Source organism: Camelus bactrianus, chromosome 5, assembly GCF_048773025.1.
Source record: "Camelus bactrianus isolate YW-2024 breed Bactrian camel chromosome 5, ASM4877302v1, whole genome shotgun sequence".
Taxonomy (NCBI): Eukaryota; Metazoa; Chordata; class Mammalia; order Artiodactyla; family Camelidae; genus Camelus; species Camelus bactrianus.
Window position 1 is genome coordinate 88,847,536 of NC_133543.1, and position 21,508 is coordinate 88,869,043.

Consider the following 21,508-nt stretch of genomic DNA (forward strand, 5'->3'; position numbering starts at 1 on the left):
AAGATCCAGATGTTGCAAGCTTTTAAAAGCTCATCTAAAGGATCTTGTTCCTACTTATCTCCAGGTCTTTGTCTCTGCTGTTTCCTCTGCTTGGAATACCATCTCCTTCCACCTCATTCCTTTCTCCCTTGATTTTCACCTACTCAATATCTACTCACCCTCCAGGTTTTGGCTTGAATAACACTTGTCAACTTAAGAATGGGGGTAACTGAAATGTACTGCCATATTGCCCTGTACTTCCCAGTCTTTGCATGTATCATCCAGTGACAGGCATGTGGGAGGACACTCAGTATATTGTTGAATGAAGGAAGGAATTGCATGGATTCTCCTGGGTTTTCTGGAAGGATTGCCCAAGCCAGCTTGGTGATTTTCACTTTAGGTGGAGCTGACTCCCATCCCCTGAACATGAAATGCAGGCCTGGCCCATCAGAACATCACATACCACAGGTCAGGGTTTGGTAGATGATCCAAGTCAAGGCAATAGGGCAAGTCAGAGATGACATTAGGCCTTCTACTTGAAGAACCAGGAAAAAAGGCTTTAATTTCCACTAGCCTTAGAGCTGTAAGGATGTAAGGCTCAGATACAGAGGGAAACAGACCCAAAAGTTGGAGGGACAGAGGGAGAAGAGAAGGCTCCTCATTTCCAATTGCAGCATGGTTATTTCTACATTTTGGAGAACACTGTTCAACTCTAAGTCTATTTCACCTGTTTATCTGTCCTTCCCAAACTTATGGGAAGGTAAGGGTGCAAACAAGCCTATGCATGAGGGGACAGAGGGGCATGTGGGAAGCAAAACGTGCTCAAGTAGGTCTCAACCTGGGGCTCCCTAAGGCAAAGCAGGACATCAATCCAGTAACTCTCTAGCTTCATTCAAGAAACATTTAATAAGTACTCAGAACATTCTAGGCTTGTGTTTTTCAAAGTGTAATACATGGATAACCCGTGTCAGAATTCTGGTATGCTTCCTACTGAATCAGAAGCCACCACCCACCTCCATCCTGCTCAGGAATCTGCATTTTAAACCAGCACCCAACAGGTGATTCGGATTCACAATGAAGTCTGAAAACCACATAGTTTCAGGCACGGTGCCAGGTGCTGGGGCCTAATACAAGGCAAGGGAGATGCGGTCCCTGACTGCCCAGTATATTTACATGGGGGAGTGAAGGAACAGCTAATTACAATACGGTGACAGGGTGCTAGAACAGAAGCAGGAAGCCCACAAAAGAGGAGCGCTTAGCTCAAACTGGGGAGGGTCAGAGAAGTCTTACAGAAAGGACATCGAAAATAAACCTGCAGGAGCTACAGCTCTGGAGAGAAATGCATTCTTCAGATAAATAAGGGCGTCATCAGCTTACGGAGAGTAAGCACAGCAGTGGCCGTGAACAAATGGCTAGGGAGTGGGTGTAGAGTGAGAAGCGGGCGTAGGACTCAATTGTGATGACCCCAAACCACCCTAGACTTCCACTGTATCTTATGTCCTTCGTCGGCCCTTTCGCCCTTCGTGGAGCTTGGCCCGCGCCGAAGATCACCAACCCGTGTGAGGGCCACCCACTCACCCAGAGCCATCCAGCTCCAAACCTTCCGGACCAAGGTGGGGCGGGGCTCGGCTTCTCCTGGGTGCTTCCCTTCGCCGCCCGGAGACTTCGCGGGACGTGCTCGCCCTGCGCGATGACGTCAGCGCGCCCGCGTGCGCCAGGGCAGGAGTGGGAGCTGCGGCCCGGGAGGCGCTGAGGCTCGGGTAACCTGGGCCCGGCCTGGGAGAGGCGGGGCAAGGGGTCCCCTAGATTGCGGGGTCGCGGTCCGGACCCGGAGCGGGAGTCCTAGAGGAGCTCAGCATCGCTTCTTCTCCCAGCAGGCCCTGCCCGGCCCAGCGATGGAGTTTCCGGACCTCGGGGCTCACTGTTCCGAACCGAGCTGTCAGCGTTTGGGTGAGGGGGTGGGGGGCGGAGCATGCGGGGGGCGGAGCCAGGCCGAGAGGGCCTTGGAACTGCAGGTTGTAGGAAGGGTGGGCTCCTGGACTGGACTTGCCAGAGAAGGGCGGGGCTCGAAGTTGGGGGCGTGGCTGAGATGATGGGCTAGGGCAAGGATACAGTTTATTGCCATTACGGTGGCGTTTTTCCCTCCCCTGAGTGGAAGGCTTGAGTGAGCGGGAACGATGTCGAGGTCACGCTGGACCTGCAATCCGACCTGCTTCCTACAGATTTTCTGCCGCTCAAGTGCGACGCCTGCTCGGGCATCTTTTGCGCAGACCATGTAGCCTACGCCCAGCATCACTGTGGATCTGCCTACCAAAAGGTGAGGGGGCGTCTGAGGTCGAAAGGGGCCGCGTGGAGGATGCCTGCAGAATCTCTGGAATCCCTCTGCAGCTCATTTCCTCTCTCTCTCTCTCTTTTTTTTTTTTTCTTTCTGAGGCTCAGTGCAGGGAACATTGTGTTTCCTTTTGCGTTTATGTCGTGGGCATATCCAGGTTCTTTCAGGACCAGAGATTTGGTTGGACTGAGAGTAGGCCACAAACCGACCCTTGCTCCCTAACCACAGGATATCCAGGTACCTGTATGCCCACTCTGTAATGTGCCTGTACCTGTGGCCAGAGGGGAGCCCCCTGACCGCGCTGTTGGGGAGCACATTGACCGAGACTGCCGCTCTGATCCAGCCCAGCAAAAACGTAAGGTAAGCATTGGAGGGGTTAACCATGGTCAGCTGGGACTGCAAATGCCTGGAAATCTGAACAACTGTTACGATGGAGTTTAAGGGGAATCAGAGTCTCAGAAAAGACAATTCTTCCTACTCCATCTCAGATCTTCACCAATAAGTGTGAACGCTCTGGCTGCCGGCAGCGGGAAATGATGAAACTGACCTGCGAGCGCTGTACCCGAAACTTCTGCATCAAGCACCGTCACCCACTGGACCATGATTGCTCTGGGGAGGGGCACCAAACCAGTAGGGCGGGGTAACTGCAACGGGGCCCTTTACTTGCCTTTGGGGCCATTCCATCCTTTTAGAACTGACTCAACTTCCATCATTATAGTTGGGAAGCTTCAACCTGTCCCCTTTAGCTACGGGAGTCTTATTTCCTTTCTAAGTGCATGTTTTCCAGACCTTTTGGAGGCGCTTCTCTCCTAACTTCCTGGGTCAGGCCTGGGGGGAAACTTGCAAGCTGCACCTGGAGGCATGCCACGGGTGTCTCTTCTACAGACTTGCCGCCATCTCCAGAGCACAAAGCCTAGCTTCTTCTACAAAGACCAACCCCAGCCCAAATCAGACCTTGCCTTCATCTACCTCTGCCAGCAGGTAGGCCTGCCTGTTTCTCCTCTCCCCTTTTTCCATTCACATCTCTGACCTCAGCCTCTTGAATGTCTGCCATAGAGCCACAACTCAGTCTCCATCTCGGACAGCCCCTCCAGTGATTGCTTTGCAAAATGGCTTGGTGAGTTGGGTAGAGGTCAGATTGACAAAAGCAAACTCAGTGAGAGCGAAGTCCAAGGCAACTGGTCTTATTTTCCCTTTTGCAGAGTGAGGATGAGGCTCTGCAGCGAGCCCTTGAACTGTCCCTGGCAGAGACCAAACCCCAGGTCCCAAGGTACCTACTCTCTGGTGAAAGAGGGTGGGATGTGGGCAAGGACTCTGGAGGGAGGTACGTAGGACCACTCTGCCCCAATGCATGATAATAGTTAGGAACCTGGGCTTAAAATTAAGTTTTTGAACTATATGACCCTTTGACAAGTTCTTTAACCCATTAGGGTCATAACTTCCTCTATAAAGTGGGGACAACACTAATACTTACCTAGTAAGGTTGCTATGAAAATTGAGGTATACTCAGAAGTGCTCAGCAGAGTGATGCGTAACAGATGAGATGCTCACATTTTAGATACTATCATCCAGTTTAAGCCGTTCCTCTCTCCCAGTTCTCAGGAGGAAGAAGACTTAGCTTTAGCACAAGCACTATCAGCCAGTGAGGCAGAATACCGACAGCAGCAGGTATGGGGATGGGGTAGAAACAGGGATTTTCAGGGGGTGGGGGTGTTCTTCTGAGTGGTTTGGAATGATGTTTATCCTTTTATTTTCAATGTGACTCCAGCCCATGCTGAGCTCTGTAGGGAGGACTGTCCCCCTCATTTCCTTGACGTTGCACCCTGTCTTCCTCTTCTTCCCTCTCCTTGCTCCAGGCTCAAAGCCGCAGCTTGAAGCCGTCCAACTGCAACCTGTGCTAGGGCCTTGGGCTTGGGGAGGGAGGCTCAGCTGAGGAGGACTGTGGCCCTCGCACCTCTAGGGTCCACAGGGAGAGGAGGCCCGGAGCAGCCTGGACTGAAGATGAGGAGGAGTGACATGGAGGCCACCTCCAGGGAGCATCAGGAGAAACAGCTTGCAGAGCTGAGCCTACAGATGGCTCTGCTGGCCTGTCCAGCTGCACGGAAGAGAGCAACTCTGAACTATTCCCTGGCCAGGCCCCACTTAGACTCCTGCATCTTGTCATCTCCTGTATACTGGGGTTGACCCCACGTATAGGGGGCAGGGAGGGGCCTAGAAAGAATAAAGGATCTTGGCAGTCAATAAGACATCAAAGGGGTGTTTCTTTCTCCTCTCCGACCAAAAATGAAAGAGTCCTGTCAAGAATGCTTACCTGACCTAAGGGTAGAGGCCCACTGCAATCCCCACACCACAAACTCACCGTGATCCTAGCACAGTCCACACTTTTATTTCCCCAAAAAGTCCTTTTCTGAAAGGCCCCTTTCCTTCATTATAGCTAGCACCAAGACCAGGATGAAATATGGCAGGGAAGAGGTATACAATGTATTTCCCTTGGAGCAATCCTTTGGGAGGGAAGTATCCACAACTTTTGTCACCATTCCTTGGTCTCGGGCTTGGTGTCTTCAGAGGCTTCTTCCTGTCCCTGCTGCTGCAGCTGCCACATGTCAGCATATACCCCGCCTCGGGACAACAGAGCTTCGTGCCTGGGGCAAGAAGAAAAATGTAAGTCCCAGCTTTCAGTTTTACCCCAAGAGTCCTTGCCACCAGCCTGTGAGGTGACAGGACTGGTAAGGGAGATCCTTCAAGAAACCCCACAACCTTTTCCTGGTGAAAAGTCAGAGGCCCTGCCTTGTTCATTCTGCTGTGTCCCTTACCGTCCTCTCTCCACAATGCAGCCATCCTTGATGACCAGGATCTGGTCAGCACTGACCACAGTTGAGAGCCTGGGAAGTCAGAGATCAGTTACCTACCACACAGCCAAAGTGGGCTCCCGCTGCCTGCTGCCCACCTGTACCTGTGTGCCACTATGATGGTGGTGCGGTTGGCGCAGACTTTGGCCAGAGAAGCCTGGATGGCCCTCTCGTTAGATGTATCCAGTGCAGACGTTGCCTATAGAGAGGGATTGGGTAAAACTGCCCCTGCCACCCAAATCCCCAGTGGGAGGAGGATGCAAGCTGCTGGCCAAGGCCTTAGGCATCAAAAAGAACCTTGTGCTTGAGAACTGTAAGATGTTTTTATGAAACATGGGCTTCTGATAGCCCTGCTAGAAGTAAAACAGGGCCCAGCAGGAACAGCTGGGACACGGGCAAGGAAGGACAGGAGAAGGCTGCCCAGGGCCCTCACCTCGTCCAGCAGAATGATGTCTGGAGCCTTGAGAATGGTGCGAGCAATGGCAACACGCTGCTTCTCCCCACCACTCAGCTTCAGTCCCCGCTCACCCACCTGTGTCTCGTATCCTGTGGATAATGCCCACCTCCCTTAAGTCACATGTAATAAGCTTGGTTTCTGTGACCAGATGGGCAAGGGAGGGATGGAGCAGAAGTCAGAGGTGATAATGGGACTAAACTGGGCAGGGGAGGGACTCCGCAGAGGAGCCTACCTTCCGGGAAAGCCATGATGGTGTCGTGGATGCCTGCAGCCTGGGCAGCAGCCTTCACCTCATCGTTTCCGGCAGTGACACGGCCATAGCGGATATTGTTGGCAATGGTGTCATTAAAGAGGACAGTGTCCTGGGGTACAACTCCAATATGAGACCGGAGAGAGATCTGGGTCACCTGGGGCCAAAAGACCATATGCTCTGGCCTGTGAGATCCCACCAGGCCTGAAAAGTAGGATGGGCTGGTGGGAAGCACATGGAATGAGAGGCCCTGCATAAGAAACCTGCCTCCACCTCCCTGAACCATCATTGTGGGCAACTCAATCTCTCTGAGTCTGTTTCCCCATCGATAAAGAGAAAATACATGTTCTCTCCTTGCTTCCCTGGATTGCTGGAGACCTTTGTACCCTATATTGCACCTTATAAATCATTCTCATGACTAATTTCCTTATGTAGGTCACATGATGCTAAAAAGTCTGAGGTCTCCTGGCATCTCCTCCTCCACTTCCTGGATGCCCAGCATCTGCCATCCTTTCACACACAGGCTCCTAGATAACAGTCTTCTCCCAAGCATCCTTACCTGTGAAATGTCCTGCCCATCTATTCGGATGCAGCCAGAGCTGATGTCATAGAAACGAAACAGCAGGCGCAAAACTGTGCTCTTCCCTGCTCCTGATGGGCCCACCTATTACATGAGGAACAAGGGAAACATTCTCAGTCCTGCTGACTTTTAAGGCTTTCTCTCCAAGAGGCCACCAATGTCCATAGAAGACTGCCACAAACATTCAATCCGGTGACCTGGCATGACAGGGCTCTCTGACTCTACAGCCTGCATCCCAAGCTTCCATGGGCCCTGGAATAAGGGAAGCTCAAGGAGGCTGGGCCAGCTAGCTGGGTCTCCTCTCACCAGGGCCAGTGTCTGTCCAGGCATCACAGTAAAGGACACATCCTTCAGGGTCTCCCGCCTGCAAGGAAGGATGGGCATGGTCAGCAGGCCTGCTGCACTCCCTAGGGCCCCCTCCAACACTAGAGCTACTACTGAGACCCCTGCACAGGCTCTCTTCCCAGGTAGTGGTGACCTGAGAAGCAGGGATGAGGGGCAGGAAGGCAGTATGTAAATGACACTGGAAAATGGGGCTGTGGGGTAGCCAAAGGGGAGAGGCTCACCCATCGGTGTAGCTGAAGTGCACATTCTCAAACTCAATCTGGCCCCTCTGAAAGTGAAGGGGCCCTGCTCCAGGAAGGTCCTTCACCTGTTAGAGTGCCACCAGTGTGTGCCATTCCAGGCCTGGTATTGTCCAGGCACAAGAAGCACCACGCAGACTCCCGCTCCCTACAAACCCCACTCCTCTCTCCTCACTCACTTCTATCTTCTCTTTCAGCAGGTCAAACATGTTCTCCATGTCGATGAAGTTGGTCTGGATCATCCTGCAAGAAGAGTGCTGCTTGGAGCTCCTCTGAGGAGCTGGGGAAACAGCAAGCACCCCGGACAGGTGAGGGCCGGGGTCAGGTTACCTGTAGTAGGTGCCAAACCAGTTGAGGGGCATGTACAGCTGGATGATGTAGGTGCCAAACAGGACAAAGTCTCCGACCTGTGGACATCCAGGGAAGAGATGGAGTCACTGGAGGCCTGTGGGCTGTCACCCTCCCGCTTCCCACCCAGGAACCTGGTGGCCAAGACTAAGACCCAGGGTCCCTCTTCCCTGTGCTGTTTCCTCACCTGTAACTTCTGCTCACTGACAAAGTAAGCACAAAGCAGGGAGCCAGCGAGGAGCCCAAGTCCAATCACCAGGTTCTGGGTCTGATTTAGTAAAACCAGTGAAGCGTTTGACTTCCACTCCAAACCCTGAGGCAAATGACATGGGAGGAAAGAATTTCACATACACCAAATCCCAACCTGGGCCCAGGCACCTTCAACCTCACAGCCCAAAGTTTACCCCTCTCGGCCCTAGCAATTCCACATGGCCAGGCCATTGCTCTCAGTCGACCTCAAGCTAGCATCCTCACCTGATATTTGATGATGGCCTCTCGATAGCGATCCACTTCATGACTCTCCGCGTTGTAATACTTCACCTGATGAATTCAAACCATCGCTATTCCACTCGGCCACAGCATTCAGCTCCAGATTCCCCGTCCCTCCTTCCTAATTGTAAACAGCACACCTCGCACCCCTCAGCTCGTCAGCCCTGATTGTCCCAGGCCCACTCCTCCACATCTCCGTGCCTCACACCACCACCACCACCAAAGCCTCTGTTACCGTCTCAAAGTTCAGCAAAGAGTCCACAGCTCGTGCCCGGGTAGTATTCTCCTGTGTGTTCATAGCACGTCGAAACTTCGCTCTCCACTCAGTGACCACAATGGTCAGGGCTAGAGAGTGACAGGAGGGAGGCGGAGGGAGAAGAGGGCAAGACATCACTTCCAAAAGCAGAGACCATACATGTATGTCTGCTGCCTGCCACACACACACTAACGCTGTGCTACAGCCCAGAGACCCAGATTCCGAAGGGAGGGAGCCTTAAGCTCCCTGAGGGAAGGGGCTATGTCCAAGACATCTTTGCAGCCTGCACAAAACCTGTGTGAAAATGGTTTTGGTGAACAAATGAAGGCAAGCTGAATCCTGTTACAAGAATGAGGTTCCTTCTTCACCTGCATCCACCACAGGGCCCAAATGTGACCAGGATGTCCTTCCCCGGCCCTCCACCCAGGGTGAGCTGAGGTTCCCTTGGCAGATGAGGCTCACCTGTCACATTGGGGAGCAGCAGAAGCCTATTCAAGTCCACTGATCTACAGCCTCCCAAAGCTGGGTCACCTGAGTTGGGGCAGGGCTCATGCCCAAGAGAGTCTGAGAACAGTATACAGAGATAGTTTTCCCCAGGTGCACTCACCCAGGTAAAGACTCATGCACAGGAACACAATGAGGCCAAACCAGGCGTTAAAGAACATGCTGAAGTAGATGATGCCAATGGTGATGTCGGCCAGTGTGGGGATGATGTTGAACACCAGGTAGCTAGGAGGCAAAGCCAAGCAACAAAGAAAGGCTTAAGTGCTTGGAGCCAGGAACTCTAGCTAGGGGTTTCAGTGTAGTGTTTTGTTTTCAACTACAACAGACTGGAATCAAGCTAAATGCCCCTTAAGAGGTAGAGGGCTAAATACACCATAACATGCCTAAACTAAAGAGTGCTCTAGATTAATTGTAACAAATGAAAAAGGTCTTCATGCATGGATGAGAATACACCTCCCTAACATTCTGATAATTAAACAATTCTGAGAATGACTCCTATGTCATGAGGCCATTTGCTTTAGGAAAAACCTCCACAATACCACATTAGTTCTGTGAATCTGCCCACATATATGTAAAAAAATCCAAAAAGCGGAACTCAACATACTAAATGGAATTGGAACCTCTGGAGAAGTGAGTGGAATTCAAAAGCAATTTGCTGTCTCCTTCATTTGAATTATTATAAGAGCATGTGCATGTTAATCTCATAATTACAAAAAAAAAAAATGGAGGATGGAGGTACAGCTCCTCAAGCTGGGTCAGTTCTTCTGACAGCCCCTCCACCCCTGCTTCTCCAGCCCTGCCCTCCCTCACTTCCTTTCCACTGCCTTGGCACCTGAGCAGCCCTGTGACACTGGACGTGCCCCGGTCCACAATCCGCAGCACTTCCCCCGTGCGGCGTCCCAGGTGCCAGCGCAGGGAGAGCTGGTGCAGGTGGGAGAAGAGGTGCAGCTCCACCCGCCGCGAGGTGAACTGCTGCACCCGGATCCACAGGAACGTGCGCAGGTTGCTCACGAAGCCTGGGGGGAGCCAGGGGAGGCCTGGGTAGGGCTGAGGGGCCCAGGGACATCAGCCCAGCAGCAAGACCTGAAAGGCTGGAGAGCACCAAGGGGCCCGGGGTAGGGAGGCCTGTGGGAGGAGGAAGAGGGGCTAACACCAGCCGGGGTAAGAGCAGAGTACCTCATACCTGTACTGCCGGTGCCACCCCCCTGGAGGAACTTGAGGAAGACATAGGTGGTGACAGTCCAGGCCAGGGAGCGCCAAGGTGCCTTCTCGGTCAGTAAGTTCACTATGGAAAAAAGGAGTCCAAGCCCACTTAGGACCCCTAGGACCCTCTTGGGGAGAAACTGCCCCAGGCACCAGCCACAGTGTCTTTCTAACCACCCAGCTCCCAGCTAGGTTAGCAACCACCCCTCCCAGGCCAATGAAGGATTGAGCTGACACTCCTCCCCCTCACCTATGTCCCTGTAGAAGATGGGGACCAACAGGTTCAGTCCCCGCTCCAACCCCATGAGCCCTAGGCAGATGAGCACAATAAGCTGCAAGGCCGGGCTCCCCCGGGGCCACAGGTAGCCACTCAGTAGGCGGAGCTTTCTGCCAAGGTCTTTCCAGGTAGACTGCGATGGCCTCCCTGTTGACCGAACCTAGGATGGTGAATCACATAGGGGAGGGGAACTCAGAAATGAAAAAGAAGTGCACTAGCCAGAAACCCCAAAGGGAACACATATGGGATTACAGCTCCGTTAACTTAGACCCACAAGTGATCCCTGATGAGGTCAGAAAGGCTAACAGGGCACACAAACTGAGATTTGTGAAAGACGTAGTTTATTATGGTGGGAAGAAATGATAACAGGGAATGCAATTAAAATAGACCCTAAAGTTCAAAAATTAAGGTGTACCTGGCTCCTCTCTACATCTTGATCCTCTTCATTGACCCGCAAGGTGTAACACTGGGGACGAAGTCCTGGGGCCCAGAGCCCCAGGACAAAAAGCCCTCCAGAGACCCCATACCGCAGCACCCACAGGCTAAACTGAACCTAGAATTAAACATACGAATATCAATGAGGGCCAAAATCCCATTGTTACTACTTATAATAGGGCTGAGGACTGGTGTAGGGCACACACCCAAGTCCTCCTCAGGAGCCCAGCATCTACCAGGCTTTAAAAAAAATCCGCAGTGACTCAGCACAGCCACTCCCCACCAGCTGGCTATCAGCTCCCAGCAGCGCAGGCCCCTCCTTTCTTCCCTTCCTTAGAGGCATTCAAAACCCTGGAGCCAGTGTGACCAGACATGCAGTTCTCAGCCCCTGCTACCCTTGCTTCCCCTCCCCCCCAAGAGGTCCCTCACCTGCTGGCTCAAGTCCTCCCTTGCCCACCACCATTGTGGGCTGTTCCAAGAAACGAGGGCCAAGTTTTCGGCTGCAAAAGCCACAGTCCAGAGGAGCAGGAGAGCCGGGCTGTGGGTGAACTTTATCCAGATGCCCATTGCTAGCTTCTGCCGTGCCTGGTTCCGTTCCATCACGAGCAGTCCCAGGCCACAGGCGCTGGCCATAGTCCCAAATACAGAAGCCAGCAATAGGTAGCCTGGCAGTGGGGCACCCTGGGCAGTGCCCACCCGGCCAACCAGGCTGGCTAGGGGCAGCGCCACCTGAAGTGTGGCCAGAAGCAGCTGCAGCACATAGGGAGCGACGCGAGGGCCGGCAGCCCAGGACAGCGCGTCGGCGCCACCAGGCCGTTCCCGACGCTTGCGAGGAAGAGCCAGCACCAAGGCCAGAGCCCCTAGGCCCATCAGCGTCGAGGGCATGAACGTGAAAAAGAAGCAGGGACTCAGGCCACCCTTCACCCAGGCCGGACCCGCGGGTCCTTCGGCCTCGCAGTAGTTGCCCACAGTCACCATGGCAATGTGTGGCCGCCCGCCAAGGCTGCGGGGACTGTGAGACGTGAGAACTGGACCGGCCGCTCGGGGTGGGGCGCGGAATCCCAGATGTCTTGGGTCATGGAGCCTCAGGGCTATGCCGCGAGTGTCGTGGGACAGGGACGCACGTGGACCCCACCACACCACCCACTCTCTTCGCGCACGCGCCGCCGTCACGCACTCACGCCGTCTCGGCCGCCCGCCCCACGCTCGCTGCCGGGGACCTTCGGGCCAAGTCGGGGCTCACGGGAATGTTCAGTATCTGACTCCAGCCGTTCCCTTCCGCAGCAGCCCCGTCCTCCAAGGCTGCCCCCCGCCCCTATCCAGGGTCCCCATTGGCCGAATGTCTCCGAAGGGGCGGGGAAAATAGTGCACGCACAGGAAGGCAAAATAGATCGGCTGAGCCGGCACGGTCACGTGTTCAGGGCGGGAAATCTGACCGCACGTCCTGCCGGAGTCCTTGACCTCTACGGATCAGAAGCTGCCCTTCCGCTCTCCGACTAGGTCGGTATATCCGAGTTCCCACATAGGCCAGCTTTCCCACGGGGCGAACCCAGTCCCTACCCACCTGGGTGGATCACAACACCCAACTCCGCTTATCTAGCCGCGTGAGACAACAAGCTGCGACCTGGTCAACGTCCCTTCTTTATTAAGGATTGTTAAGCTGTACACGGTCCCCACCCCATTCCGCTGAGTTCGGGATGTGTCGTTCACCTCTCTCCCGCAGCGGACCAGGGCTGAGTGAGGGGTGGGGCGGAGGAAGGAGCTGAGTCCCAGCATGCAACGCGGCGGCCCAAAGCCTAGGGCAAAGCCGTTCCGTCGCCCCTCCATCCCCCTCTAGGGGACAGCGGGATGCAGACCAGAACTCTCTTGCTGGGAGATAAACAGCTGAGGGCACACTCCAGCCCTGTCCACCCCATGTGCAGGTGGTGGGGGATACAATAAGCAGCAGTGGGGCCCAAGAAGGCCTCAGTCTCCCGGGGGCTTATGCTAAAAGTTGGAGAAAGGAGCAAAGAATTTCCATCCTGCACCTGCGATTTACAAACCTTCCTTCTTAGTGTCAAAAGATATCGTGAGGGGAGCTGGGAGCTAGGAGCTAGAGCCTCCACACCAACACAAAGCAAAAGCTGAACAGAAGGGGAGCAAGCGAACAGAACAGGCGCAAGTGGCACACATGCCAGAGATGTGCAGGAAGCAGGGGAGAGGTGAGCAGGCTGCAGCACTGGGAGAGAACTGGGGGTGAGGTAAGGGCCACAGCCTGGGCTGCTCATCTGTTCAGGGTGGGGGGAGGGAGGCTGCAGAGGTTGAGGGTCCAGGCCCAACCTCCCCACTCCACAGTTGGCACAGGTTCTCCCTGCTTGGCAGCTTCTGTGGTGCGCAGTCCTCTGGAGACTTGCAGGGGTGGGTGCAAAGGTGGCAGTACTGGGGCTGGGCTGGGGACCAGTTTCTAGCACCACACTCTGAGCCAAGGGGGGTCCTGGGGATGAGGCTAGAGTCCTGTGTGCCATGGTTTCTAGGCCCCCAGTCTCTCTCCTGGGGCTGTGGTGAGCCCAGTGTTGGCACCTCCCTTGGCCAGGCACAGACACACAAACACCACACGCGTGGAGCCAGGCAACACTCGGAGGAGCCCTCCATGGCGGGCGGATGGGATGGCAGGGCAACGGTGGCCTCCATCCTGGGGCATAGGGACCTTCTTCCACCTTGTCTATACCTGTGGAGAGAAAAGGGTTGTTAGAGGAGATAGTCTTCAGCTACCTGCTTACACAACAGATGCCTGGAAATAAAGGAAAAGGAAAACTTGATTCTTGGGGATGTAAGCAAAGGAAATGTCTAGTCCTGGATTTCAGAATAGGTGAGGGGAAAAAGGGAAGTGTATTTTGGAGGGATTTATCTCTGCACTGGACTCCCAACTCCTTTCACACAAGCAGCTTTGACCTCAGCCTGGAAGTTACTACTTCTGGCAGTTGTTTCCAGGTCTGGGAGCCCTTACCTTGTGCACCTGAGGGGGAAGCTCATCCTCTGAGCCCTCTTCAGGCACGGGCTCCGGGTGCCTCGATGCTGACTGCCCATCTTCAGCCCACCCTCCAAGGGGCAGCCGGGAGAAGTGAGAGGGAGCCCGGGGCACTGTGCCGGGGTCTAAAGACACAAGTAAATACTCTCAGAATGAACACAAACAGGATTGAGGAGAATGGTTCTGGGGTGCTTGGGGTGAATGGGAGTGCAGGGGAGGGATTAGTCTCCTTGGGTCTGGTCCCTCTAATTTCTTTCCTCCCCTAGAGGTCCCCAGAAGAACCATCCTTCTCTGAAGACTCTGTGCCTTCTTGTACCCTCTGTGGATACCTGTGATGCCTCCGTAGCGCCTCTGGAAGCCGCCCTGCAGGGCAGTGGTCTCAGGTGCTCCAGGCCGGGGTGTAGCACAGGGATAGCTGGCAGAGCGAGGGATAGGCTGGGGGGCCCGGGCACCCTCTCCCCCCTCTTCAGGAGCACTCTCCCCACTCTCATCACTCTCCCGGCGGTGCCACACGTGCCGCTCAGGCTCAGCCTGGGCCTGCTGCTTGTGGAGCTGAGAAGTGGGGGATTTATTAGTTGGGGACAGAAGGATATTTGTTTGAAACAGCTGCCCCCCACCACCGTATTAGTCAGTTCCCATTTATACCATCTCACCTAGAATCGTTGACTGAGGGTGCTTATCATGTTAATAACGTGTACCAGCCATATGATATTTATAGGTTAAATTCTCAGCAGAACAAGCCTGTTCATAGATTGTAATGGCTCTCATTTTCCCTAGTCATTTGATTCAAGAACAAATTCGTTGAAGATCTAAGTGCCAGCCACTCTTTTAGGTGCTGGGAATACAGCAGTGAACAAAACAGACAAAATTCCCAACTCTTGTGGGGCTTGTATACTTAGGGAAGGTGGGGAAGGACAGACAGTGAACAAATAAGGAAAAAATACAAGGTCAGATGGTGTTAAGTGCTATGGAGAGACAAAAAGAACAGGAAGATTCAGGTGGGTAGGCCAGGGAGGATTTTACCAGGGTGGCCAGGGACGGTCTCACAGGATAAGTAGGAACAGACTTGAGGGAGAAGGAGAGGGCCATATGGATATGTCAGGGAAGTGGATTCTTGGCAGAGGAAATCACAAGTGTGGAAAGGCCCCAGGGGAAAGTAAGCTTGGCCAAAAAGGATAGCTATGTGTGCAAATGGAGACTGCAAAGCGGTTAAATGGCAGAGAAGGGATTTGAACCCATGTCTTGCTTCTCCACATCTAAAACCCTCTATTCTATTTTCAGCTGCCACCTTGGTTCTATGGCCCTGCCCCTTCCTGTCCACTCACCTGGTGCATATAGAGGGCATGCAGGCTCATCTCGGTCGATGCATATTCCGACAACACTAGGCTCTGCAGCTGTCCTTCCCAAACGCTGCTCCCGGAGCTGGCGGTCCTGGCATCTACCCTGTCCCTCCCAGCACAGACAGACAGCAGGCATCACCATGCAGTCATCGACATTTCTGAGACCCACACAAGTTGCTGGGGGCTACTGCCACGCCCTCCCGTCATGGCCCACTTCTACTCACCCAGAGCCTGTCATGGTGCTGGGAGCCCGGCCCGTGGGAGCCTGACCAGGTTGCAGAGGGGAGAAGGAGCGCAAGGCAGAGGCGACTTCAGCCCTGTGCCTGGAGCCCTGCAGGTCTCTGGGCAGTGGGGGGCCCCGGCAGGATGAGCCAGCTACCACATTTGCAATAAGGCTCAGCGGCTATGAAAGAAAGAGGTGGATAGAAGTCTCGGGGCAGAGGGAGGCCTCTAGGTCCCCAAGGATTCTGCACATTAGTGGCACAGACTAAACAGACAGAAGGAAACCGACAGGGAAGGCTCTTCCACCCCATGCCCGGTCCTCAACTCCCAGCTCCCAGAGTCCACTCTGCCCATCATCTCCCAGACCCTAGGAACGCACCTCAGACTCAGACTGTAAGGACTGGATGGATGTAAAGAGGGCATTTTCAGGGAGGAGACCGCCTTGGGCAAGGCCAGCAGCTGCTCCATCCCGCTGAACTTGCTCCTTGAGGAAGCCTAGGAAGGCTGTGCTCTCACGTGGTGGCTGCCAGCCAGGGTTGGTGATGGCAAAGTGCATGAGTGACAATTCTGTCTTCCCATCTTCAGCTTGCTGGTACACTGAGGCCTCTGTCTGTCCCCCGGAAAGCCACTGCACAAGGGAGGCTGCAGTGAGCAGGACTGTCCTTTTACAGGAATCTTTTTGTACCTTTCCTGCTAGGCAAGGAGGCCCTGCCCATGACGCACTGCTGTATCTTGCCCAGGGGCCCCCTGCCCACCCCAGGAATAGCCACATGCCGACTGAGCTGCTTGGTTTGTGCCTTTCTCAGGGGAGCTTGGCCAAGGGTGCAGGTTTAAGGCTATAATCCAGCCCAGGCTCCTGTTTACAAAGCAGTGTGTGCCCTGGTACAGGGCTCTCCAGAGGCAGGGCTGCCTTTTTGTGATTTGTTGGCTCAGAAGGGGTGCTGTTTTGCAGTTCACCCAAAGACACTGTATATGCCAGCATGGCCTCTGGCCACCTGCCCAACTCCTATCCTGATACCTGGGGATGCCCATGCTGGCGAACATCCATCTGAGCGAAGGAGCAGGTATCTCCAACACCAACGACCTCCACGGTGAAATTGCGGAAGAAGTCTATAATCTCCAGGGCCCGTGGGCGCAGGCAGAAGATGAGGATGAGAGGTGTGACAATGGGGCTCAGTAACTCCTCCAAGATGAACACCTAGAAAGGAAGGGGCCAAGAAAGCAGGTCACAAGAAAGCAGGAAGGAGCCCAGCCCTTGCCACCGAGCTATCAGCCAGTTTCTAGCAGGCCCTAACTCCAACTCCACTCACTGCCTTGTACTGGAAGAGCTGGGCAAACTCGTCCCGGGTCTGCGAGCGGTGGGCATTACCCTGCCAGTGGTCAGGCATGTAGTGGATGTGAGCGAGGATCACGCGGAGCAGCTGCTCAGGGCAGAACACCATGTGCTGGTCCGGGATAAAGGACCTAGTGGGATCAGGGTGATGGTGAGACATAAGCCTTTTCCCGGGAATGCTAGCTGGCTTGCTCCCACCTGCCACCCTGGCCCACCTGCACACGGTCACGGTGACCCCCAGGAGCGTGACGGTGGTGAGGACGTGCTCCACGGCCAACACATCTTCGTCGTAGATGGTGAGTGCAATAAGCACGGCCAGGATGGAGCCAGCGAAGAAGGCGCAGTTCTTGGCCAGCAGTGTCAGCAGAGGTGACAAGAAGCAATTCATGTACTTGGATGCAGGCTTGTAGCCTCGGTTGAGGCGGGACTGTAGCTCATGCTCCAGCTCGTTGAAGTGGCGGAGGTAGCAGCGGCCATAGAGTGACCAGCAACGTGCCCCCAGGGCCCCTGGCTCCCGCTTCAGCACCTCGGCATAACTGAAAAAGGCATAGAGGATCTGCCAAATGAGGATGAGGGGGCACAGCAGGAAGTTGGCGATGCCAATCCACAAGATGCGGTTGCTGAGGCGCTGGGCCAGCTCGAGCCGTTGTCCCCCACGTTTGTACTCAGCCTTGAGGCTCCATTCATTGAGAAACAGAGAGCCAGGTCCCCAGAAGAGGATCAGCTCAAAGTTGTACTTGAGGCCCCGGGTGAAGAAGACAACCTCCCCGAGACCGGGCAGGCGGAAGCGCAGGGGCAGGAGGGATTTGTTAACCAGCGCCACCATGTAGTTCTGGAAACGGAGGATGCGGTGGTAGATGTCCAGCTCTGTCAGCTCACGCTTGTGGATGCAGATCTGGTGCTCCTTCTGTGTCTGCACGATCCGGGCCTGTACTTCTTGCCACGTGCAGTATGGAAGGGCAGACTGAGGTAGGGAAGAGACAAGGTATGGAGGTGAGGTTGTTGCCTTGGCCCCTTGCCCTGCATAAGCTATGAGGTTCAGGGGTCCTGTGCTTAACTGAGTGGAGCCTATAAGCGTCCTTGACCTCCAAGGACGGATGAGGACGCCTGATGCCTAGGAATACACCCCACCCTTCCCAGGCTGCAGAAGACATCTTGGGCTGTGGTGCTAACTACTGAACTTCTCAGTCTCACCATGGGGATGCGCAGAGCATGCAGGTAGAAGGAGTGGATCTCCCAGTAGCAGCAAATGTTATAGATGAACTTGATAAGCCGGTGGACCCAGAAAACAGCAGCGATGACCAGGATGGTGATCAGGGAGCCATTTTCCTGAATCCTGGTGGGGAAAAAGGTGGGGAGGAGGAGTGGCCCTTGAGGAGTCTTGGCAGACATGCTGCTGTTCTGAAGGATTTAGGGAGGCTGAGCCTGGGTCTGTGTTCTAGGGAATGTTACTGCCTCACACTCCACTCCATTCCACACGTGCTGACCAAACTATAGGCTCTGGTGCCTCTGACCTGCAGCCCTTACCTGGCACTACAGACCTGGGCAGGCAGAAAGGCATCTGGCAGAGTAACCTTGACGGGCTCGGCAGGGTGAAGACTGTGGTTCACCATCTTGTTGGCAAATAGGATGTCGTAGTCCACACAGCTGACCAGGAAGGTGGTGAAGGCAACCACAAAGAGGAACTGCCTGGGGAGTTGGGAAGATGGGGAGAGTCAGAGAGATACCAATGAAATAATGGGGGAAAAAGAAATTTGCTGCTTCCAGCCCCAGGCAACCCAAGCCAGCTCCTATTTTTTGCTCTTAGCCTCAGACACCAAAGAATCAGCCTGTTTTTCAATCACATGGTAATCTCTGCCACCACTTAAGGACACTTCCAAAGGTCTTAGATGGTAGTCTCTGGTCCCCAGTCCCTGATTTCCTTTTGTGTTGGTAATTAGATTTTTTTTTTTTTTCCAGATTTGAACTCTTCTTATTCTTAACCCCTTCCCCTTTGGCAAAGTCATATGGTTCCTTCCCCTCAGAGGGCTCTCTACTCAGCAGCAGGCCTGAGTGCAACCAAGGCAGAACAGAGATGTTTTTCTCACGTAAGTGGCTGGCATCTCTGAGACCTCCTGACTGCGCCATGCCCATTCCACTGGAGCTCTGATGAAATGATCAAGTCTGAGTTCTCTTTGTGGAAAAGATAGGACTTAGAAAGCTTCCCTTATAAGGAAGATAAAAAAGATAAGGCTGTAAATTGTGGTGCCACACACCCAGTCCTTAAACTATAAGCTTTGAGCCAGGAGCTGAGCTGCATTGGCAGTTTGGGCCAGGGGTGAACTCAAAGAGAGGAAGCACTGAGACATATGTCTTTGCCACATCATCCATTCCTTCTTATACTTACATGAGCTCAAAGATCTCCCCGATGAGCATACAAGTGAAGCCATTCTTCTGATGTAGATTATAAACGTGTACTTGTTAAGAAAAAGTTGTGGGTAGAGACAGCAATTAAGAGCACAGACTTAGGTACTCTTTTGGTGCTCACATACCTGAGCTTAAGTCCTGGCTCTATGACTTTCAAACTGTGTGACTTTGGCCAAGTTACTTAACCTCTCTGAGCTTTTTGTCTACAGTGGTATATTGGGAATAATAGCACGTGTCTCATAGGATTATTAGGTTTGAGATAATGCATGTAAAGCGTTTAACAGAACTGACACAGAGTAAGTCAAAAGACATTATGGTTATTACCATCAAAAAGGAGAATCACCCTTAGAGAGGTTCCTTATAAATTAATACTACAAAGTACAAGGCACATAGATCTTGGTAAATGTGGGGTATGATTATTCATAACGATCACCATTTTTCCAGCCTCTTTCAGGCTCAAGATGTGCCCCACTCCCCTTCCAGGGATTAGAGCCAAACCCACACCAACATCCCATTAGGGGTTCTGGCTCAGAGAGGGGCTAAAGGTCCCAGAGCTCTAAAACAGAGACACAAAGGATATTCGAGAGAAGAAGAGGTCAAGATTTTCGATGTGGTGCCAAGGTGCTGTGGGCACAGGAGCAGAGATGTCAGAGTCCTGAAGGAATGTAAACCTCTTGCTCCCCTGGTGTTCCTCCACCAACTCTCCCCCCAAACCCCAGCTCTGGCTGTCATGTCCAAGAACTCACACTTGCTCCCCTCAGGCACATGCACCAACAGGTCCTCCTCCCCGGGGGGTGAATCGCTGTAGGAGGCCTCTAGGCGCTGGTATTCAGTGTCAAACTGCGCCATCACCACCACCCCCTCTCCACCTTGTCCACCTGTGAGTAATGAGGAAGAAGAGACCCAGGTTCAGACCCTGGTGCTGTTCGTCTTCTCCCCTGCCTACCAGACCAGAAATGAGTGAGAAAGAATCCTTGGGCTTGGTCTCCACTACCATTCTTAGATCATAGGCAGAGGAAGAGGGGTAGCCCAAGGACAGCAGCAAGCTCAGGGCTTGGGAGACCTTCACTGACCAATGAGTCATTCCCAGAGTCTTTACTGAGTGTCTACTGAGGCCTTGCTGGCCTGAAGCCAGACTCTGCCCCTTTGGTGGGGGTCTGTTTCATCTTCTATTCAATGGAGAGAAGGGGCCCTCCCCCTCCCCTCCTACAGAAACCCTGGTCTCCCAAGAGACTAGCAGTCTGGAAGTACTTTGTAAACAAAGGCTTGAGATAAGCACACCGCCCTACCAGCTCCATGGACAGTGTCTGCTCCACTCCAGCCCTTGATGTCCTGGCTCTGCAGCTGCTGGAGAAGAAGGTGTCAGGCCCCAGAGAGTGGGGAGTGGGGACAGAAATAAACCCAACCCTACCACCCCCACCCATCCATCCCCACTATGAGGAGGCTAAGCATGGGGCAAGGAGGCTGAGTGGGAAAAAGGCACCCTTCCAGTCTAGGGCTGTGCACACTTCCTCTGGTTGTACTATACATGGCCACTCATTCAACTCTAGAATCCCAAGAAGTGGCTTAATGAACCTGTGGAGACTGAGTCAGTACAGGGCTGGACTGTTTCTCAATTGCCCTATCTCAGCCTCATAAATCAGTCAGACTTCTCAGGGCCCTCAAAGCCCCAAACCCAAAACCCAAGAAAAGAGTCTTTCCCAAAGAGGACCTTTCTGGTCAACCCCTTCCCTTGCTTCCCTAGCACCAATGGCCCAATGGGCAGGCATAGCTCCTGGATGGGAAGTCCTGACTGGGTCAGTGTAGACCCAGATCCTGGGCAAACTGCCGGTTCCCTTGGTCCCTGGAGCTAGGCATGGTCTAGGTGGCACTCACCCAGTCAGTGCAGACCCTGAGGCCGTGGAGCACCGCCCAGCCTGGCCCCGGTGAGATTCCCAGGGTTACTGAGAACCGTGGGTCCAAAGAAGCTGACCAAGCCCTCAGGGAACTCACCACTTACTGGGTCACTGTAGACCCAGGGCCCATATTGCCTCTGCCAGCCGGGCCTGGGCTCAGGGGTTCCTGTAGACGTTGGAGGAATCGAGCCAGTCCGACAGCCGATACCCTAGGTGGGCTGAGTTGCCTCCCTACACCCAGCTGCCACGACCCGAACCCAGCGCACCCCAGGATCGCCCGGCCCCAGGCCAAGGGCTCGGTTCTCAACAGCGGACAACCTCGCGCGCGGCGCCGCCGCTCGCGCGCGGCCCCGCCGCTCGCGCGCCCCCGCTATCAAAACATTCCGGCTGCGCGCCTCCGCCCCGCCCGCAGCGCCCCTTCCCCCGTTACCCGCCGCGAGCTCACTTAGGGCTCCGCGGGCAGCCCTGGGCAGGCCCAACCCAGGCCGTGGGATCTCGGTAACCGGTCTCGCGTTTCACTTCAGGAACGGTGACCTGGGTGATTCCAGGCTCCGTCGGCTCCACTGGGCTCGGCCAGACCCGGAGCGCTAGGCCCGGCGTCTGCCACTCACTGTCACCCGCAGTTAGCCTGGCCAATAAACATAGGGTTGCAGGCACGACGGCCAATTCTCGACGTCCAGGGCGGGACTAAAGGCTAGAGGCGGGTCTTGGACCGTCAGAAGACCAATAGTGAGCTCTACGTGGGGCGGGGCTCAGGTGCGG

At 54.3% G+C, this 21,508-nt stretch overlaps 3 protein-coding genes across 10 annotated transcripts; 1 reads left to right on the forward strand and 2 right to left on the reverse strand.

Moving 5' to 3' along the window:
• Window positions 1–746: 746 nt before the first annotated feature.
• ZFAND2B (zinc finger AN1-type containing 2B) lies at window positions 747–4,355 on the forward strand. Of its 2 annotated transcripts, none has more exons than XM_010948803.3 (10): window positions 747–1,739; window positions 1,857–1,929; window positions 2,202–2,296; window positions 2,540–2,671; window positions 2,800–2,951; window positions 3,197–3,292; window positions 3,368–3,428; window positions 3,514–3,581; window positions 3,907–3,979; window positions 4,168–4,355. In XM_010948803.3, exons 2-10 carry the CDS (start codon window positions 1,875–1,877, stop codon window positions 4,210–4,212), a joined length of 777 nt encoding a protein of 258 aa, XP_010947105.2. In that variant the 5' UTR covers window positions 747–1,739; window positions 1,857–1,874; the 3' UTR covers window positions 4,213–4,355. The 2 variants fall into 2 exon arrangements, with proteins under 2 accessions (XP_010947105.2, XP_045368030.2); XM_045512074.2 differs by having other exon boundaries at window positions 1,658–1,739; window positions 1,854–1,929.
• Window positions 4,356–4,675: 320 nt separating this feature from the next.
• ABCB6 (ATP binding cassette subfamily B member 6 (LAN blood group)) lies at window positions 4,676–11,822 on the reverse strand. Of its 2 annotated transcripts, XM_010948805.3 has the most exons (19): window positions 10,973–11,818; window positions 10,524–10,661; window positions 10,082–10,268; window positions 9,812–9,913; window positions 9,461–9,644; window positions 8,732–8,853; window positions 8,104–8,213; window positions 7,854–7,919; window positions 7,567–7,692; window positions 7,362–7,438; window positions 7,211–7,274; window positions 7,014–7,099; window positions 6,754–6,811; window positions 6,427–6,531; window positions 5,850–6,024; window positions 5,594–5,706; window positions 5,265–5,359; window positions 5,125–5,193; window positions 4,676–4,953 (listed from the first exon to the last, which is right to left on the reverse strand). In XM_010948805.3, the coding sequence occupies exons 1-19, from the start codon at window positions 11,519–11,521 to the stop codon at window positions 4,842–4,844; spliced, it is 2,538 nt and encodes an 845-aa protein (XP_010947107.1). In that variant the 5' UTR covers window positions 11,522–11,818; the 3' UTR covers window positions 4,676–4,841. The 2 variants fall into 2 exon arrangements, with proteins under 2 accessions (XP_010947107.1, XP_074220426.1); XM_074364325.1 differs by lacking the exons at window positions 4,676–4,953; window positions 5,125–5,193; window positions 5,265–5,359; window positions 5,594–5,706 and having other exon boundaries at window positions 5,888–6,024; window positions 6,645–6,811; window positions 10,973–11,822.
• A 349-nt stretch (window positions 11,823–12,171) lies between these two features.
• On the reverse strand, window positions 12,172–21,355 carry ATG9A (autophagy related 9A). Of its 6 annotated transcripts, none has more exons than XM_074364328.1 (16): window positions 21,192–21,355; window positions 20,141–20,195; window positions 19,598–19,729; window positions 19,432–19,475; window positions 18,832–18,896; window positions 17,973–18,134; window positions 17,640–17,781; window positions 16,661–17,409; window positions 16,423–16,576; window positions 16,131–16,310; window positions 15,492–15,740; window positions 15,115–15,293; window positions 14,876–14,993; window positions 13,880–14,102; window positions 13,530–13,675; window positions 12,172–13,250 (listed from the first exon to the last, which is right to left on the reverse strand). In XM_074364328.1, exons 3-16 carry the CDS (start codon window positions 19,698–19,700, stop codon window positions 13,245–13,247), a joined length of 2,520 nt encoding a protein of 839 aa, XP_074220429.1. In that variant the 5' UTR covers window positions 19,701–19,729; window positions 20,141–20,195; window positions 21,192–21,355; the 3' UTR covers window positions 12,172–13,244. The 6 variants fall into 6 exon arrangements, with proteins under 6 accessions (XP_074220429.1, XP_074220428.1, XP_045368027.1 ...); XM_074364327.1 differs by having other exon boundaries at window positions 20,141–20,198; XM_045512071.2 differs by lacking the exon at window positions 21,192–21,355 and adding an exon at window positions 20,851–21,139 and having other exon boundaries at window positions 20,141–20,198.
• Between the last annotated feature and the right edge of the window lie 153 nt (window positions 21,356–21,508).